This window comes from Atractosteus spatula, chromosome 3 (assembly GCF_055471065.1).
Source record: "Atractosteus spatula isolate fAtrSpa1 chromosome 3, fAtrSpa1.hap1, whole genome shotgun sequence".
Lineage (NCBI taxonomy): Eukaryota > Metazoa > Chordata > Actinopteri > Semionotiformes > Lepisosteidae > Atractosteus > Atractosteus spatula.
The window spans coordinates 53162740-53178400 of record NC_142708.1 but is presented as its reverse complement, the minus strand read 5'-3'; the positions used below and the strand labels follow the sequence as shown (position 1 = coordinate 53178400).

Sequence of the window (15661 nt, the reverse complement as noted above, 5' to 3'; positions counted from 1 at the left end):
ATTTTTTTTTCTCATAAGTTCAGAAACTACAAGATGTCCCCTGTTTCAGTGTGTTCTGTTTCAGTGCATTTCACATGACGTTAAATTTGAAATTGTTCTCAATTTAACTGGAGTGGAGAGGTTGATATTTAGCAAATTGTAAAGTGGAATCCTACCTTCACGTAGGACTGTCTGCATATGGATCCTCAATGGATTATAGATGTGCTTTTTCAGGCTGTATGCAGGGTATGATCCCGTATCTGCCGGAGCTGATTCCCCACCTTGTCCAGTGTCTGTCTGACAAGAAGGCTCTCGTCCGTTCAATCACCTGCTGGACCCTCAGCCGCTATGCACACTGGGTGGTCAGCCAGCCCCCGGACACCTACCTAAAGCCACTGATGACCGAACTGCTGAAAAGAATCCTGGACAGCAACAAGAGGGTTCAGGAAGCTGCCTGCAGGTAAGGGAACAGACTGTTAGACAGTAATAAAAATTGAGGGTAGATGTTCATGTAGATTCTGATTCTTGCGTTTCAATAGGCAAAATCACAAGCGTAATTGTAAATTTTATGCAGATTCGTGTATTCTGATATTTGTTGTTTATAATTAACTCTTTCTAATCTTTTTGTTGTGATTCTTAAATTAAAGGATTTATTTGTCTTATATATTGTTTTGGGAGAGGGCCTCCTGAGTGGCTCGGGTGGTAAAGGTGCTTGTCTGAGTGCAGGTTGAGCCCTGTGATCATAGTTTTGAGTCTGGGTCATGTCACTAGCCAGCTGCAACCAGGATCACCCAAAGAGCCACGCAGCGCATCTAGGGTGAGACTTGGCTGCCAGCAACCTCTCGGTTTTTCCTCTATGGCCTCCTGGATGCATGCAGGCAAATGGTGCCGTCAGTGAGAAATGTGCTTGTCCTCCTTTTGTCACTTAATTTCCTGTATGGGACCGTTCTGTTTGTGACATCTTAAAAGACAAACAGCTCAGAAGTGGATGGATGGTTTACACGTCTACACTTGATATGACCAGCAGCCATATCACTCTGCAACTCACAACTGGCAACCCACTGAAGCTAAGCAGGTGTAAGCCTGGTCAGTACCTGGATGAGAGACCTCCTGGGAAAAAAGGTTGCCTCTGGAAGAAGTGTTAGTTGGGCCAGCAGGGGGCAAACACCCTGCGGTCCATGTTGGTCCTAATGCCCAAGTATGGTGACGGGGACACTATACCGTAAACAGGCGCTGTCCTTCGGATGAGACGTAAAACCGAGGTCCTGAATCTGTGGTTTTACGTTTTAAAATCCCAGGGCGTTTCTCGAAAATAGTAGGGGTGTAACCCCAGCGTCCTGGCCAAATTTCCCATTTGCCCTTACCAATCATGGCCTCCTAATAATCCCCATCTTGGCTTCATTACTCTGCTCTCCTCCCCACTGATAGCTGATGTGTGGTGAGCATTCTGGCCCACTATGGCTGCCGTCGCATCATCCAGGTGGGGCTGCACATTGGTGATGTTGGAGGGGAGTCCCTATTACCTGTAAAGCACTTTGAGTGGAGTGTCCAGAAAAGCACTATATAAGTGTAAGCAATTATTTTAATTATTACTTCCTTGTTCTCTCCCGAGTTCTGTTGCAAGATTCATAGCTACATGCCAAGATGTGGAAAGCTCACAACTGTCTCTTCCAGTTCTGCTGGGTATTAGAGAAATAATTGGCAATTCTAGTTGGATATAAAACATCTTTTAGAATTGGATTAAAGCGAGACAAAATGCTGATGGTTTTTATTAACTTTAGCATTATGCCTGCACCCATCAAACATTTGAGTCAGAACATAAAAACAGCTATAAATGAAAGAACGCAGTTTGGCACTTTTCAAAAAAAGTGTATCCTGTTCTCATTTTTCAAGTACAGCTTCCCATATTTTCCAGTTGTGTCTGCTTCATGATTCACTGTAGATTCTGAAGAAATCCACTGCATTGATTTCTCAGTTTTTTGAGGATATTGAATACTTGCATCAGGTTCCCTTGTAGTCATCTTTGTTCAAGGCTAAAACGGTTTAATACTTTTCCCATGAGTGTTGGATATTCATTTAAGCCCAGGAAGATATCGGTTTGCTTTTCCCTGGGTTAATTCCACAGCTGCAATACATCATTTGTATTATGGATGAGCATGTTTTATAGCCACATTACTGCTTTTGAAGCCTGATCTTGTCAGATCTCAGAAGCTAAGCAAGCAAGGTGAACTTTTACCTTTGGACAAGAAATTCCGTGCCAATCTATATGTATTTTTATTTGTATTTTTTGCCAATCCATGTATTTTTTTGTGTGTATGACTGGGAATGTTGCAGGCGGTTCCATGCTTTGGATTAAACATTTAACAGAGGTGGTGGCCGTTTGGCCAATAACAATTTATTCATTGAATGATTTAACTGGATAGGTCAATTAAATAACGGAAACATCCTGGAAATCTTATGGCATTGTTAGTATGAGAGGGGGTGTTAACCTTGGTGTCCTGGCTTATTTCTACATGGGCATGTACACTTGCCTCCCTGTATTTTTACCCTTGGTACAAACTGAAGCACACTCACTTCTCTACCTGCTAGTACATAATTGCTGGTCACCCAGGTGAATGTTGCACTTCAATGGTCGTTTAAGTGGCCCGCCTGTATGTGAAATGCTTTGGAATCCTTTGTATTGAAATCATCACAGAAATGTAAGTTATTTTTCATGTCGGGTATATGACCAGATATGAAGTTTCAGTTAATTTAGGGTTTCTTTGACAGCCTTTGGAGTTTACTTTGTGGTTTTTATAGTGTTGGTAAAATGTGAATTTAGGTAGTTTACTATTCATACCAAAGTCTAGAGTGATTGACATAAATTTGGATGGCCAGTGACCGTAACAAAGATCCCTATGGTATTCCACTAATTATATCACCTCTTATCTGTGCTGTGTTCTATCCATTAACCAGATCTCAAGCAAAACATACATCATTTTGAATGCCAACTGCTGCATGTAATTTTATATTTTATGAGGAGCTTTATCAGACGCCTTCTTAAAATCTGAATGCCATATCTTGTATATGCATCTCTTTATCCAGTACTGCTATTGCTTCTTCAACGAACTCTTAAGTTTTAAACAAGGCCTAGTTTTTCTAAACCCATGTGATTTTGATCTTGAATTCTATTACCACAGTATATTCCCTGCTTTAGGTCTAGTTATCCTTGTAGGCCTGGAATTGAAAAGGAAAATCAGTTAGTCTAGTCACACAGCAGTTACCTCTGTTACCGATATAAAGGAGAATAAAGCTGTGATCTTTTTTTACAATGATTTTTCGGGTTTGCTGACCCAAATATAAAAGCTTAAAACATATTAAAAACGTATAATTTTTGCCATTACCGTATGTAATGAAGCAATAATGTTATACTGGAGTGCAGCACACGCTGAGCAGCAGCCACTGTCTTCTAATGTATTTAATTTTTATGGGAAGAAATGTCATTTGTGAAATCGGACAAGAATGCTCTTCTTGGATTCCGTTGCTCCTTGACTACTAATGATGTCTGAGAAGCTCGTAATGGCCATTATAGTTGCCGAGGTAAGCCAACAACCATTTATTTGTATGTGCCACAACATGTGAGAGCACTTAAGAATAGATGAAACCCCCAGAAGCTCAGCGAGCCTTGAAAGTTTAATGTGTTCCTGATGTCTCGACTGTTTGACCTTCCGTCAGGAACATTTTCATTTGCTTCATCGCACCCGGTCAGCCTTTGAAAACTCCTGTTTAATCCCGGAATGCATGTTTTGAAGTTATTTTCAAAACGTGAGTCTGCTGCTTTATTGCTTTGCACAACTGTTTTATGGGTTGATTTTTTTTTTTATGGTGAATATTTGGATTTTGGTTCTAGTAGTATGCAAACAACAGCAGTGTGCTATAAAGTTATTTTTTTCAGAGCCAGCTGCGTCCTATCCCACTTATGACCTTATGAACTAATTACAGTGTGGCACAAAGTGCATGTCACGTTGTTGGGTTATTTTCGTGTTTAGGGGGTGTGCTGTTATACAGATGTTTTAGATGCGTTTAACTTGCACATTTGGTTTGCACTTTGCATCTAGGAGCTTAAAAAACACCATATGGTTTAGCTCTATTTTTACTCTTTTGTTTGTGGATGCTTTGTACATGTTCTTTGGAACCATTTTGTCACAAGTTGAACTTGGTAAGATACCTAATAGTCTGGGGTCTTTAATTAAACATTCAACATGGTCGACTATTATCATGCCCTTAAAACCCCACCTCGGTAACCCTACCTACAAGTTATGGTAGGGTGTAATGATAAGGTTTGTAAAGCAGTCTTCTTGAAAGGCTAATGCAATAATCAATTATAAACTGTAAAGTAAATTAAACCACATGAATTAAGATATGGGATTCAGTATTTTTTTAGATCAAGAATTTAAATGAAGGCTAGGACATTTGAGAAATAAAAACTTAAAGATTACAGTATATTCTTGCTGTGTAGATTTGTGGAAGAAGGCATGTTGTAACATGCAATATTAAAGTGTGTTTTTGCCAGAAATGTAGAACGGGATGGCACAAGACTATATCCAATAAAAGCTATGTCGGCTGAAGAGGCTGATCCAGAAATACCTTGGTAGAGAAGGGAGTTCATACCCAAAAGACGACTTTTCATATTTCAAGTAAATGGACCTAAAATCTGATTTTACAAGTAGTCAATTGTAGCATGCAGCCTATTATGGCATTGCAATATTGGGACGATTGTTGGCAAAACCCTATAAACCTGAAGTAGTATTCTGTAACGTGGCTCATTTGATTGTCATCAAAGCCTAATTTTGTTTTGTTCTGTGCTTCATCTTCAGTGCCTTTGCAACACTTGAGGAAGAGGCGTGCACAGAGTTGGTGCCCTACCTCGCTTATATACTGGACACCCTTGTGTTCGCATTTAGCAAGTACCAGCACAAGAACCTGCTCATCCTGTACGATGCGATAGGGACCTTAGCGGATTCCGTTGGGCACCATCTGAACAAACCGGTAAAGCACGAATGCTTCCCTTTGCAATCTTTTCTGCACTGCACAGTTAATGACTTGTTTTCTAATAAAGGGAAGAAAATAATTAGGGAAGGTCACCAAAGGCTTATTAGTCTTGATTCCAGTTGAATTAATTGGGTTTAATTCCTTAATTCCCTTTTAATTAGAAAAATAAATCTTTGCAAGTCTTGTACTGATAGATTATTTTTATTTCCATAAGCATGTACAGCATCTGCAATGAGGTATATTTTTGTCTTTAGGAGTATATCCAGATGCTGATGCCCCCCCTGATTCAGAAATGGAACCAGCTGAAGGATGAAGACAAGGACCTGTTCCCTTTACTCGAGGCAAGTGTTCCTTGTAATGGGTGTTGAAGGTTAATGAAGGTTATCTCACGACTTCATTTGAATTGGGAGTGTCGGGGTCTCTGTGCTCAGAGCCGTGGGGTTACCAGCTTTTTAACTTGAGTGAGTCCTCAGTTATGTAATTAAGCTCTTCACTCAGTGGGAAATTTAATTGCCTTTACTGCTGCCACTTTCAGTGCATTTGATTAAAGATCTGGAACCATATAGACGTGGTGAAACAATACAGGACACTGAGCGAAGCTCTGAAGTCATTCAGTCAGATGGGATGAATGGCCTCCTCTCTTTATCTGGTCTTATGTTCTAATATGTTCGTATCTAGTTTATCAACTATTCCAGTTGACTAGGCCAAAAACCTGTTTAATGAATTGAGTTTGATTGCCTTCACTTTAGTCATCTTAACGGAAACCTAGTCAGGTCTCTAAAGCTACAATCTAACTTGTAACTAAAGCAACAATGATCCAAGAAGGTCAACACATTAAGTAAAAGTACTCACATCTTCACTAATATTTTTTATCTCTGCACTTACACTAATGAGCTGCTGTTCCAAGTAATAGGGCATCTTTAATATTCACTAGAAAATTTACTAATTTTAAGTTAGCCTTACTGACTTATTTTTTATTTGAGATGTTTTCTGTCTAAGCTGCAACTTTTATTACACTGTCATTTTTATTTGCAATGCCCTGGATCAGGGTGTGACATTTTTATTGGATAAGAATACATGCACGGTTCCAGCTGGCTGTATGGTTTCACAGCTGCTTGCCGCATGTCTTATGACATTTATGAAAATGGCGGTATTGCACTTTTTTTTGTTTTTTCATTATCTCTTAGTTGAACTGAGATATACCTATACACTGTACCATCCTAAGCCTGTTTTCCATTTTGACTCAGTGAAGCAGTACCAAATAGATTTTCCTGCATTTTATTTTGAACTTAGCTTGGATGCAGAATAGTTGGAAAGTAAATGATCAGCCACATCCATAACAAAGAACTGAAAAAGAGCTTAAATAATGTAAAGTTTTTGATAAAGGTTTAACATTTTTCTCAGCTCGAGATAGGTTTTTGTATGAGCCTGTCTCTGATACAGTTGTATGGATGCTTACAAAGCATTAATATACAGTTGGTTCAAGATGAATTCCAAAGGTCATGGGATGAGGTGCAGTAAAAAGGGAACCAGGGAGGACGCATATGTATCCGTTACCTCTCCTTAATTTTCAGTGTTTCAGTATTTTAGGAATTGGTGCCACTGCATCTAAAATCTAATAGAATGTGTTGGATCTGTCCAATACCCCATAATCCGTAAGAGATCAGTGAAATCTGTTTCTCTTTCATATTATAAACTAATATGTTTTTCTGCAAATCCAGCCTGGTTAATATCTTCTCAGAACAAACGCATAGTGAATTAGGTTTTTTGAGTGCTTGTCCTTGTGTTCCTTGTCTGCAGTGCCTGTCCTCAGTTGCCACTGCCCTGCAGTCTGGCTTCCTCCCATACTGTGAGCCTGTGTACCAGCGATGCGTCAATTTGGTGCAGAAGACCCTAGCACAAGCCATGGCAAGTGTCCCAAATCTTGTAGCACGTCTGGAGAATGTGAAATGAGTTTGAAATAGTGTAAAAACGAATGGAAGTTGGTCGGGCTCGGGGGCCAAAGCAGTGTCTGTCTGGTAATGGCTAATTGCTCTCAATTCAGTAAAAAAAAGATTTCATAGCTGACTTTTGGCAGGCAATGGAAATTATTGCCTTAATTCCTGTTTGGTGCATAAGAGATTTGCACACTCGGTCATCATGAAGCATCAGATATTTTTTTGTTATACCACTTTAAGAATTTATGGTGTAAAGTATGTACTGGTAATCTGATGATGATGCTAATGTAACTACATATTTTTATAGAAATGTCTGTTAGTACAACTATGTAATACAGCTGTAAATGTGTACAATGAGTAAAAAGTTGAAAATGTTAACTCGGATATGGTCATTCCCAGTGTGTGGCATTATGCCTGTGATTAGTACACATTTAGTTATAGCGACAGGCTACCTCGACACAAATCAGCAGTTTGTGAAGACTCATTTGATGTTCATCAGGTTAGTATGCTAAGTGGTCCTTGAGAGCTGCAGGGTGCTGGTATTTTCATTTCAAATGACCTTTAATGTACTTCATTGAATAAATCAGCTGCTTAAGGGGTCAAAACAAAATTCTTCCAAGGTTTTAGGGATTGATTGTTTCAGAGAAACCCATAAAACCTTTTAGTTTGTGTCTGTCCAGGATCAAGGATAGACAACTCTGGTCTGCTCTGTTACAGATCTTTCTTAATCATGACTAACAGAGTCGATGAAGTAATTATGGACCAGTTAAATAATGGATGGATTGACACTGCAGTCAATCCATTGTGCTTAAGAGCCAAGGTAGCTCTTAAGCGCCTGTAGTTGGTAGTAGCACATGGAGTCCTTTTAAATGAGGATTAAGTTTGTTCTGGTGGATCCACAGAGTAATACATAGTTTCTACAATAGCTTAATGGGTAACTATTGTGGTTTTCACATCTGTGTCTCCTACTACAAATGTAATGATGTGGTCGTAGTCAGTAGGGGGAGCTCAAATCAGGCAGGTTTAAAATAAAGGTTCACCAATGGGAAAGACAATCTCATTTGAAGGTGTAATCCTCAGTATTTCTCATGCTCCGCATGATATAGGTTTAAAAATGGTGTCAAGATTTTTGTGCCTTTAAGGTTTTAACGAAGACGGAAATTTCTTTTTAACAGTTACACAATGCCCAGCCTGATCAGTATGAAGCGCCAGACAAAGACTTCATGATTGTAGCCCTTGATTTACTCAGTGGCTTAGCCGAAGGTCTCGGAGGAAACATTGAACAGCTTGTGGCACGCAGCAATATTCTCACGTTAATGTACCAGTGTATGCAGGTAATGTAAAGCTTAAAGGTAATCTATTTATTGTTGTAAAGCATGGAGGAGGCTGTTTATCCTTTTTCCTAGCACCTAATTCTGTAATTTTGATGTTTTAGGGAATATTTTCTTTTGAATGTATGCTCAGCCTTTGATTCACAAACAGATTGATCCCAAACCCTGTTGGTAACTCAAATTCCCAACAATTTTTCCCATAAGAATATGATTTCCCCACCCACACAACCAGCAAATTTTCCATGTTCTCAATTGCACCTCTTCTTTTTTTAATAATAGCGGTTGGTTTAGTGTGGAAGCTTTTACATATTCCAGAATTCTTTTCGTCCATTTTTTGAACAATTAAAGCCAAGAGCAGTACAAGTGCGAGATAGTTTAACCTTTTTTATTTTTTTATGATTCTGCTTTCATTTCAAAGGTTATTGCACATTTTTTTTTTGATTTGATACATCTTTATCACATTTCCTTTTCTTGGCATTGGCTATTTAAAAGGCCTGTTGATGCTTAAAATACCAATGAAAGCCACCCTGCCCCTCACTGAGTGACTGTTGTTTTGAGCCACATCCCCTCACAATGCTAATGCGTGAGCCTCAGTTTGTCCTCAATATATTCCAGAGGCGTTTGCTATTTTGTCATTCTTATTGCTTATGGAAAGAAGTTTGCGTGATATTAGGAAGAAAGGATGTTCCTATTGTGATCATTTGTACCTTGAGGTGTGTTTTCACATTTATAATTTATAATGTGAAAGTATAGCTTTTTTGGGGACTTTTTAGTGGGAAAAAATAATCATACTGACTGATATGGTATGCGTTCACAGTGCCCAGTTATTGTAAGTAAAATTAGAAAGACCTTCTAATTATAAACTGTACACCATATACATCTTCAGTTTGCAGACTGTTGCCTGAATTGAACATAGTAAAAACTGAAGTTGACATATTGTCAGTACACTAATGATAGCACTGGGGCTTACAAGCCTTGGAACCTGCCAGTACATTGGAATGACTGGTTTCTCTTTGACCTCGGGGAAGTTCTCAGTGCAGTGCGGCCCTGATGGCAGAGCTGCAAAGTAACTGACCCAGATTTCCGTTGCATGTTGACTTTTTGAGGCTGTCCTGCCGATAAGCACACATGCCCATCCTCTGGTGCTTGGTAGCCTCTCTAGAAATGAGCAGGTTACATGAGGATACAACTTACTCTTGCAATCTTTTTTTTTTTCCTTTCAGGATAAAATGCCAGAAGTGCGGCAAAGCTCATTTGCCTTGTTGGGTGATTTAACCAAGGCTTGTTTTCAACACGTAAAGCCATGTATTGGTATGTACTTTTTTGGCCTTCAATTTGTTTGATACGAGCTGAGATGACTGCAGTTCAGTTTAAGATATTTATCTTGATGCCATTTTCTTTTTTCCTCTCCCCCAGCTGATTTTATGCCTATTCTGGGTACTAATCTTAACCCTGAGTTAATCTCTGTGTGCAACAATGCAACGTGGGCAATTGGAGAGATATCTATACAAATGGGTATGTATACCACTTTAATGAACTTTCTATTTAATTATAAATAATTAAACAGAATTTAATTAAATTGATATTTATCTATTTAATAACATCTAATTAGTTTCTACTTTACAGCCTCTTAGATGGAATCTGTAAATGTGTGCAGTTGCCATTGTTCTGTTTTTTCTGTGTGGCCACAATGTTTCTCTGGCTTTTTATTCACAGTCAGGCTTAGATCTGCTTCTGGGTATAGTCACCACGATTACACTTCATTTTAATTCTGAAATAGCAAATACTACATATACAGGCAAAGGCCAGTCCCTTTTCCAGTCTCCCCAAACTGGGGGAAATAAACGTGTCCTTTTCTTTTTATGTAAAACAAATCAGCATATTTTCTTAGATTTATATAGATTCATCTTGTAAGCCTTTGAAGATATTTCCAGAAAGTAATACATTTAAAAAATCTACTAGATGTTTACGTTTTCATATATATAATCATAAGATGCTGACAAAGGTGTTGCTAGTCTGTTGGTAGCATGTGTGCATAGAACCATGAGCTAATATGTTGATGTGCTAGGTCTTTTCAAAATGTGGCTTGAGATTCTCAAATAATTCCCTACTGTATAAGCAGAGTGTGAGCTCTGGTGCCCTCCTGTAATAAAGACCGTACTTATATTTTTAATGATAAAAGTACATTTAAATTTTGCTTCATGCATTGTTATATCAACCAAGCAAACCTAATGTGTGTTCATACCTGAGGCTTATTGTGAAATAAGGTGCCATTTCATTTTGCCAGCAGAGGGAACCATTGCACCACAGTTGTTAAAAAGTCTCAATTGCCCTGCAGAATTGGAGAGAGACTTTTGCAGACATTTCCCTCCATAGGGAGGGTAAATGTTTCAAATTTAAATGACATCAGCTGTGCTATTTGTTTAGTTAGCAGTTCTTTTTGAGGCACATTTATTTGTCTGCCAGTATTCCTGCTGCACTCCCTGGAATATATTTACACTATATAATTTCATGGAAAGTGCTTGAAGGACTGTTTCATAATATAGCTGTGTGCTATAATGTGGTGTTGTGTCTTTTCTGCCACACATCAGTTAACTGTGTCCTGTACACGTCTTAAATGCCTCAAAGCTATACTCTATAAACTAAATATTTCTGAGCACAGTAAAGACTAATGTGCTACATTTTAGGCTAGGTATTCTTCCCTGTGTATTGAAACCCTAAATGAATTTGTTTTTGGACAAAATGGATACTTCCCCATTTGTGTATATAATTAAAGTTTATCTACAAATTGTCAGTTTTTTTGTCACTTATGTTTTAGTTAATTATATTTGGTCCATGCGGACAGTGTAACGGATGTTTTTTTCCTGTTGCATTACATGTATTAAATAATTTCCATGCCTTTCGGTGCGCAATGTTAATCCTGTGCTCTTTCGAGAACTGGTTTTAATGTCGTCTTGTTTCCCATCAGGCGCTGAAATGCAGCCTTACATTCCCATGGTGTTACGCCAACTGGTGGAGATTATTAACAGACCGAATACGCCCAAGACATTATTGGAGAACACAGGTACCACTCAGCAGGGTGTGAGGAGCTAGGGAGTACTGAGGGATGTGTTTATGGTCTTACTGCCAGAGAGGGGAAAATCACAAACTTGATTGCTTCTTAATTCAAACATCCCAAGCTGCAGTTACAAGCTTCAGGCCTTAATTTGTCATTACAGCGATGCTGAATTCTATACTAAAACCTTTTTTTTCCTAAATCGTGCTGAATAGTGACAAAACTTAGCTGGATTTTTTTTTTCCTCCAAAGAGACTGAAGCTTGTAATTGTATAGTTTTGGTATTAACTAAACAGGCTGTATTCTGTAAATCATTACAAGGCATTAGCACTGCTTGATGATTTACTGTACGAACTCTTTAATAGTGTCAGACAGCAACCTTAGTGTAAATTACAGTTCTAGAGCATTTAAAACAGATTGGAAAGTGAAGTGCTTTTTGTGTTTGCTTTATAATATGTATATTTGCTGAGCATAAAGATAAAACTAATACATTGCCTGAGGAACAGATTAATCCGTAAAACTCTCATGTAAATGATATGAAGATAGCTTACATAGCACCTTTATCTGCCATTAATTTCCTGTTACACTCTGCTTTTATTTGTGATCCTCACACTTACTGTAACAGCTGACACTATGCTCACTGGTGGAAAGAATGGTTGTTCATGTTGTTTCCGAATGTTTTCTATTCCAAGTGGGGAAAAATAAGAGTGGAGTGTAATATGTTAAAACTGTTAAGCTAATATTAGGGCTTAGGTGTGTTCTTGTTTGTTTATTATTTGTTTTATTTACTGTTTTAAATGTGAATGCATATCTGCAAATAGATGTTGAATGTTATTTAGTTAAGGATGGCAAATGTTTAATGCAGGATATCTGATCCTCATTTTCATATCTGGCTAACAAGCCTAAAAAATTGAAGATTTGTGGGGGAAAAAATTCACCACATTTCACCTAATGTATCAATTTTTTAATTTCATTAAAAGTGAGGCATTAGTCTTAATATATTGAATTACTTCATTTTTAACACCTTTCTCCCCCCCCTCCCCCCCAAAGAAAAAACTAAGAACTTTTGCTTTAAGATCCTGTATTATTGGCTTGAGTTTTTACACACTATAGGATAGCTCATTTTTACTGATGTAGAAACAGGCAGTTTCTTCTGGTATATGAGCTTTTAAGCTACTAGGTACAAGTAGTACTAGGTCACCACCATCATAACTGCTACCTCTTGTAGATCCCAGGTGGAAAAACTGGTATCTTGGCATAAACAAAATATACTACCTCACAGCCTTACCTTCTCCAAGATGGCTGTGGAGAAGAGAGCTATCGGTAAAATCGTGCTAAGCCTGACAACACAAGACCATGTTTTGACGACAAGTAAAAATCCATCTCACCAAATCTTTTTATTTCTGGATCTGAGGGTTTTTAATGCTGATAGCCCTTCACTAAAACCTGAAGGAAAGGCTTGTAGCTAGTCAAGCTTAATGCTGTTTTATTGTCTTCACATGGTGGTGGCTACATTGATGTCACGTTTGAATGCCTCACCAGATCAGTGCATTTGCATCTTTCACAATTGAATTTGACAATGAGAAAACTAAACAAAAGGGATCTGAAAAAAGTGAGCAAAATGTAATGTTACCAGTTGTGTTTTTGGTGAGTAGTCAGACTTTTAAATTTGCCCCCTATGCTCTTTGTGCCTGGCCTTTAGCAGTTCATTTTCGGGAAATGTGTAATCCCTTGTTTGCAATTGTTACTTAGAGGAATTTTACAAAGTAGAAACCTAAAGTCCCTAACTAGAGTTTGAAGAATGAAGCCCTCTTTCAATTCTAACTTGATTTCAAAAGTAAATCAAAGAAATGCAGTGCACATGAAAAGCATGATGCCATGATGTGCTCTTAATTCAAAGTGGATCAGTGTATCCTGCAATGAACCTTATTCTAATGAGCATTCATCTGCTTTTTGCATGTTTCATTGGATTGTTCATAAATGCCTGTTTTAATGAGAATGTTGCATAGTTTGTGTCTCTTAAACTTAGGTTTCCCTCCTCTGCTTCATTTGAATCTGCTGGATTTTAGTGTTCTCCATGTAGTTGGCTTGGAGTAATCCTTGAAACCATTTCTTTTTTCTTATGAAAGATTAACCTTTTTGTGAGTTTAAGGGAGAAAACTGAGAAAGTGCACTATCTTTATTCAAGTTAGATCTGCTTGCTTGGCAGTTTACTTTTAACACCGTTAAATTAATGTGTTTTTTTTTAGGACTGGGATGCATGGATACTGCCGTTATATATCAACCGACATCAGGGAATAAAAAATTAAAATCTGATAAGGGTGCAGGATGCTATTACATAAGAGTAGAAGAAAACCACCCTAGATCATACGTTTAATGCTAAGACGTGAACGGCAGCTGGCTGTGAACAATAAAGCCTTACATGTTTAAGGCATTTGGGACCCGTGACCTTATGTACCATCCAGAAATGTTAGCTTTAGTTTACAGCTGCGTTTTCAAGTGTTCTCCCTTAAATGTTTTGTTTGTTTTTAGAGTATCATATTTTACATCCCCCTTAGACTGGGGTAGTAATAATCAGCACTAGTGAAATCTTATGTTTATTATCATACACAGATTCTGTTGATTTCTGTTTCTGAGTTATTTGTTGTTTTTTTCTTTATTTTTTCTCCTCCCCCTCATTTGCTCATGTCTTGGTTGGCGTTTGGTGGTGTATAACCGTGATTGCGTTACCTTAGCAATAACAATTGGTCGTCTTGGTTACGTTTGTCCTCAAGAGGTGGCACCCATGCTACAGCAGTTTATAAGACCCTGGTGTGTATTATTCAATCTTTTATTTAATTCATTTCCTCTTCACTCTCTCTTTTTAGAGCTCTCTGTTTCTTGCTCTCTCTCACTCTTTTAAGAAGCTATTTTCAGTTTGAGAGTCACAGTCCTTAATCATTGTCAACCATGTGACTAATCTTGTCCTTTTTAGGTCTGTGATTTTCCTCAGTAGCACATTCATGTATATATTGATTTTTTTTTTTGTTGTCGTTATTGTCGCTAACAACTAAATAATGCATGGGATAAGATTGTCACATGCTTGCTGGTTCGAAAAGGCTTGTTAATATGCCAAAAAGAGCACAATCAGTCCACCAGAATAATTTGTGGTGCATGTGTCTATCTCAGAATGCTCCAAAGCTGCATTACTGTAATATTAAAAGTGGTGTACATAAGGTGCTATTAGTTAATGACTTAAGGTTATGTTTATACCAGTAGGCATTGATTTCAGCAAATCTGCCAGTTTAGCAATAAATATATTATTGTTATTGCTCATACTGGCTCTTTGGGCTTCTGAACTGAAACAGTACAAGCCCATATATATGCTTTATAATGTGCATGTCTGTAAAATGTTATATGGTGGGTATTGCTTTAGATGTCCACGAAAGCTAATGCATTTTTCTCACCAACATTAGTCAACTTTCTAAAATACTAATATCAAGCTCTTCAGTTACATGCATCCTTATTACAGCTAAGACATTCAATTCTTTTCTTTCAAGCTGGTTTCTTACTCAAATTGTAGTCATAAAATATACATCTCATAATGGCCTTATTCACTTTACCAGATTTGACTGATGTATATTTAAATGTTTCAGTATGAAGGCAGTCCATAGATTTATCACTATCCATTGGGGTTCTGTTGCTTCATTAAGTGACTTTATTATTTACAATAAAGACAGTTGTTAAGAGTATTTTTTCTAAAATAGTTGAGGAGACCACAGTCCTCTTATTACTTTTACTGCCTTCATTTTAGCATCAAATTTCTCTCACATTGATGACGTACAGTAAACTGATTAGTTTTTGAAGTATTCACATATGGCACTGAGTGTTTAAAATTGACTCCCCCCCATTGTACTGCAGCTCAGATAGCTGCAGACAAGGTTAGGTATGGATAGATCACATGGCCTTGTGGCAATGGGATGAAATACTCAGTGTGCTGTTAAAGCTGCATCAGAAACTGATGAATGCCTGTAGCCTTCTTCACTTAAACTTGGCATGCCTTCTCCTTCAAAACACTTAAGATGCAATTGCCAGTGCTGCTCCTTAGATTTAACACTGGACACAGGAACTGGGATGTCAAAGCCAGGTTTTCTTAAATCCAGTCTTAAATCCTCTTAGGTCCTGTCATTATTTGCTGTAACAGTGAGTATATTTCATGTTTCAACATACAACTGTATGTATTACTGTATGCAATGTATGTTTAATAGCTTTCTTGCACAGATGCAGGTTATGGCATTGTTCAAATGCTTTTGGATGTGTTGTGGCTTATAGAATATATTATAAGCCCA

General features: G+C 37.9%; 1 protein-coding gene across 3 annotated transcripts in view; it reads left to right on the top strand.

Moving 5' to 3' along the window:
- tnpo1 (transportin 1) overlaps positions 1-15661 on the top strand; it is a 57359-nt gene that overhangs the window by 34931 nt on the left and 6767 nt on the right. Inside the window, exons 13-21 of one of the 3 annotated variants that reach the window (XM_088910117.1) lie at positions 214-439; positions 4836-5007; positions 5265-5351; positions 6811-6918; positions 8123-8281; positions 9502-9589; positions 9695-9793; positions 11247-11342; positions 14069-14144. In XM_088910117.1, the coding sequence (XP_088766243.1) occupies positions 214-439; positions 4836-5007; positions 5265-5351; positions 6811-6918; positions 8123-8281; positions 9502-9589; positions 9695-9793; positions 11247-11342; positions 14069-14144 (1111 nt within the window). Of the gene's footprint in view, positions 1-213; positions 440-4835; positions 5008-5264; positions 5352-6810; positions 6919-8122; positions 8282-9501; positions 9590-9694; positions 9794-11246; positions 11343-13582; positions 13839-14068; positions 14145-15661 lie in introns of those variants that run through there. The other 2 variants (XM_088910118.1, XR_016090791.1) reach the window with 2 other exon arrangements.